General features: G+C 38.3%; 1 protein-coding gene across 1 annotated transcript; it reads right to left on the bottom strand.

Annotated features, from left to right (window-relative positions):
- Window positions 1–828: 828 nt before the first annotated feature.
- LOC105133701 (F-box protein At1g67340-like) lies at window positions 829–2,838 on the bottom strand. The gene is made up of 3 exons (XM_011037785.1): window positions 2,409–2,838; window positions 2,091–2,253; window positions 829–1,969 (listed from the first exon to the last, which is right to left on the bottom strand). Exons 1-3 carry the CDS (start codon window positions 2,693–2,695, stop codon window positions 1,208–1,210), a joined length of 1,212 nt encoding a protein of 403 aa, XP_011036087.1. The 5' UTR covers window positions 2,696–2,838; the 3' UTR covers window positions 829–1,207.
- Window positions 2,839–4,805: the final 1,967 nt, after the last annotated feature.

Here is a 4,805-nt window from a genome sequence, read left to right as displayed (position 1 = left end):
CTTGTATGTGATTAGAGCAATAACGCTTTGGACACAAACCACTTCCTCCACTTGCAAAATGCATGTCTCCCACTACTCTCTTTTTCTCTATTTTTTTACAAATCTTTCTTTTTCTTGGTCTGTGGCTTGGCCTTTTTGACCACCCAAAAAGCTAGAAAAAGTTGAGGAGAAAATAGTACTGGTAGAAAAAGAAGAGGAAATAATCAGTCACCCGCAATCCTTTCATGTTGTTGGCGAGCTCTTTATCTGATCCACCACCTCACACACAACTTGCTGCTGCTGCTGCTCTTTCAGTTGAATCACTCCACCATCTATAGTTAATCTCATGTTTAAATTTGACTCTCTCTCTATTGTTTAAGCTTGTTCGAGAATCCCTTACCTTTACCTCAAAGCGAAGGCCTGTCCATCCTCTTCTTCGAGGCATAAATGTAATATACACGTGGTAGTTTGGTTCTTCATCCCATCCCTGTACCTAATTTTGTTCTTATTGATCTTTCAAAAAAATAAAGAATAAAAAAGAAAAAAGAAAAACCAAAAACGATCACCTATCATGACCGCAGCCAGCTCTTTTCAGACCGCTGGCATCATTTCTGAGTCATACATAATTTAGAAGCATAGATATTATGGACAAGATGCAACAACTAAACACAAACATAACGTGAAGTAAAAATCATCAAAATTTAAGCAAGAAGTGAACGTTTCTTAGATTGATTATGATAAACAGGTTTAAGCTGCTCTAACAGGGTCAGAATACCAATCAACACTCGGCCTGTTCTATTCTCAGAAATTAAACATATAATAAATTGGCAAAAAAGAGAGAAGAAAATATCCGGAACTTGAATTTTTAAATTACTGGTGCCAGTTTAAATATTGTACAAAAAGAGGAAAAACAGAGAAAATAAGAGACCGCCTTGATACCCATAAAAAAAATGATAATAATAACAAGGAAAACAACAAAAGGTGCCCTTGTTTTCTCCGATATACCCCTCTCTATACAAGAAACCAAAAGTGGGAACAAAATTCCTGTGCGCTATTCAGACGACCCCATTAAAAAAGAAAAAGTTACACAAACCTTAAAAAACATGACAGAAAAAGGATTAATGCAACCTCAGTCACCTCGTTTTCTTGTGGCCGATAAAACGCACGGTTTTCCGCCGTTACCGTCAGTCTCTACCCATTCCATCGTTAAACCGTTTTTAGATTTAACTTAGCTCTCAACTATGACATCATCGCCTTCCCCTCCACCAACACCACCGGCGTCATCCCCTCCTTCACCATCCTCATCCACCCACCTCTCAACAGGAGCGCACTCCTCTTTATGTCTTAGCTTCCAGTCAAGTGCCTGACAAGCGCGTGAGCAATAGTTAACGGCTCCACAAACAGAACACCGTCTGAACTCGTGTTTTCTTGTCTCGGGCCGCCCACAACCTGTATGAGAACACAAACGGAGTCCCGAACCAGCAGACCCGCCCCGAATAGCAAACCATTCCGTCATAAAACGACTGGCCGGATGAGCCTCAGGAGCTGGAACATTACACCCAAAGTCACTCAACAAAGGACAGCCGCTGGGTCCGTTCTCGCTAGGGTGACGATGGTTAGGGTGTGCGTGTGGGTTCCACGTGAGCCAAGCGCGCGTTGGCAGTCCAGAATTAGGATTAGACAAAACAGCCGCGAGTTCACGCGCGTTTGCTTGGACGAGAAAACGACGTCCCTCAGTTACGTTTTGACGGACACCATAACCGTCTTGCAGGCAGTGGCCTAGCTCCCGCAGGGCGTCGATGTGACCAAGAAAGGCAGCGCGTGCACACAACGCGACGCCGGCTCGGAGGTCTTTATCGCTTTTGGAACCACCGCTTCCATTGAATTGTATAACAGCAAGTGAATAGAGTGCAGACGCGTGTGAGCTAATCGCCGCCTTTGCCATTAGAGAAGCGCCACTCCCCCGGTTTTGTAAACAGTAAAACCGAATCTGTACGCAATATAAAAATTCCAATTAATACCTTCTGCTAATAAAACACTAATTTTTCTGTGTCTTGAGAGCGATGATATTTGTTGAAAAATTACTTGTATTTAGTTTAATTAATAATTACCATGCCAAGAGTGTAACAAGCTTCAGCATTTCCGGCATCGGCACAGAGTTTGAGGAAACGGTGAGCAGAATCGGACCAATTGCTGGCTTTGATTGCAAATGATTTCGGAGAAGCTTTGGATAATACTAGTGAATGAAGGCCTAATCCATTTAATCTCCTGCACCTGCAATTTCAATCAAAAGCTTGATTCAGAAAATAACGCTTCTCTATTCGCACATCAAAATAACAAAAGTGTAACCGGTTCCGGTCAATCTCAAGTGCACCGGCCAACAAAAAAGAAATATCCAAAGAGAGAGCGAGAGAAGAAAAGGGACGCACGTAATTAAAACGTTAATGAAATCGGAGGGGCAAGAAGTAGAAGAGCTAAGTTTGCAGAGGATAGAAATGACAAGATCATCGGGTAAAGAATCGAACAAGTCAGTGTCTCCTTTTTTTCCCGTCGACACTAATCGATTCCTTTTCCGGCAAACCATATATTCTCCGGCGGTAAAATCAGGTTTCCCCCTCTTACAATTAGTTGACGATGTCCTCTTCTCCGCTGCAGTATTACAAGCGTTTACTGCCACTCCTCTTCTAGGATAAGAAATCCCTCCCCTTGTTCTCATTTCTCTCTATCTGGTTTTTATTTTGGTTTTCTTGTCTCTCTGGCCTTGAGAGAGAAAGGGGTAAATGGAAGGCCAAATGAGAGCTTATATATAAAAAGAGAGGAAGGTAAAGCAAAGAGAGCAGCAACAACGACGACAGCAACCGATTTCGTTTGAATAAATAATTTTCTTAATTAAACAGAGTGGGGTGGGGGGTTGCGAATTACAACATTATCCCTCCGGTTATCGTCTGTGAACCAAGATCCACATGCTTGGATGGTTAATAATTTGGCGGTTAAAGTAAAAAAACAGTTCGACTCTAATTAACTCAGCGCTTCCTATTTCCTTGATTTAAATCCAGTAAAATAGGGTCAACAGCATGGATCTGCAGTGAAATGGTTTTACTCACTCAAATTTGCCTCCACTTCTTCCTTCCTTGACTATTTATAATTTGCTGCTCTTTTTTTTTTTTTTTTTTGCCCTTTTCCTTTATTACGAGCACCTATTTATGGCAACACGAACTGACAGGACAGCAAATGGATAGGTAATGCCTTAAAAGCCCATTTGTTTTTCCTTTTCAACGATAATTTATTAATTAATTCGGTACCTATTTTGGAATATCCAGCAGTAGCTGACAGGCCGCGCTGCTGCGCCTTGTTTTATTTTTATAAAACAACCCTTTTAAAAAAATGAAAAATAAGGTTGTCTGCTTTTTAGAATTCGGACATCGCATGGATTGTTTGAAAAGAAGGATGAATGATTTTTTTAAAAATATTTAAATAAACTCATTTTTAACAACAAATAATTAAAAATTAGGTTAGAAACAAAAACCAACCTGGATCGATAAAATTCATTATTTTAGATAATAATCAAATAACTCTTTAATTAAACTTTTGAGTTTTTTAATATTAAAATCGATATTATTTATAGTCAAAATTACTGTCAACAAATCACTTCTTCTATCTTTGCAATTTTACATGAGATTGTCTATCATCTTTCCAACTCAATTACTAAGAAAACATGAAAATAAACTTTTGGCTTAATGGGAATTATTGCCAGTGTGGGGTTAGCTATAAATTTTTTTTATATTTTATATCTTAGTCCTCTATCTTTAAAATTTTTATTCTTTTACCATAACATCAAGCCTAATTTCTTTTAATTAGGCTATAAAAATGTACATAGTTTTTTTTTAAATCCAGTCACCGCATTGTGCATATAAATGGGTAAAACCAACCCTATAAAAAATCCAGTTGCTCTGTTAATCTCCTACAGTCGAGATGTGCTTGGATTAGAGAGATGTAAGATTATGGAAGGAATTCTTTCACGGCAGAGAAATTATGAATGGAGAAGGGAAGGGTTGGTCCGCTGGTCATGAGGTTGGATAGATAATTAAATTAGCAATCCATGCCCTCTTTTTGTCGAAAAATCATGCTTTGTTTGATTTTTCAATTAGGTCAGGAAATGGAATCTGCACCCGTGATTTGGTGGCAATGCTTTGGTTGGTTGCCAACAATCAAATTCATTTAGATAATTAGATTTTTCTTGAAATTCAAGAAAAGACAATATCGATACTTATTTGTGGCCAATCTATGTTTTCTTACTAGTTCATATTTATTTGTTTTGTGGATAAATCAGCCAATTTATTACCACCCCATAATTTTTATGATTTTTTTGTTCTATTTTATGTTGTGATTCTTGTGATCAAATACTACTATGATTCGATGAACAATACAGCTCGGATTATATTTTATTGTCTGTCTCAAACGAGTTTAGCTTTTACAATACAAATCTCTACTTTAATATTGGAAAAACACGAATCATGGGGCTTTTATTTATTTTTAAAACCATTGACATTCACTTGTAATTCATGTCATGATCAAGGTCAATGACGGATTTTTCTATTGTTTATGAAAGCAACGGCATGATTCTAGCTCTTGTCAGGTCAAATGACTACATGGCCACAAATTCTGAAGTGTACGTATAAACTGGTAAATTCTTTAAAACTGAAAATCAGAACGGTGATTGCTCAGACATGGCAGCTAGCCAGCTACGGCGGAGAGGTAAATTAACGCAGGCATGCATTGTTTGTTCACCGGTTATCTGTAATAGCTTTATTAAATGAACTCCAATT

The sequence above is a fragment of the Populus euphratica genome, unplaced genomic scaffold, assembly GCF_000495115.2.
Source record: "Populus euphratica unplaced genomic scaffold, PopEup_1.0 scaffold37.1, whole genome shotgun sequence".
In the NCBI taxonomy this organism is placed as follows: Eukaryota; Viridiplantae; Streptophyta; class Magnoliopsida; order Malpighiales; family Salicaceae; genus Populus; species Populus euphratica.
The sequence above is the reverse complement of the archived record's forward strand: the minus strand, read 5'-3'. Positions and strand labels throughout refer to the sequence as shown.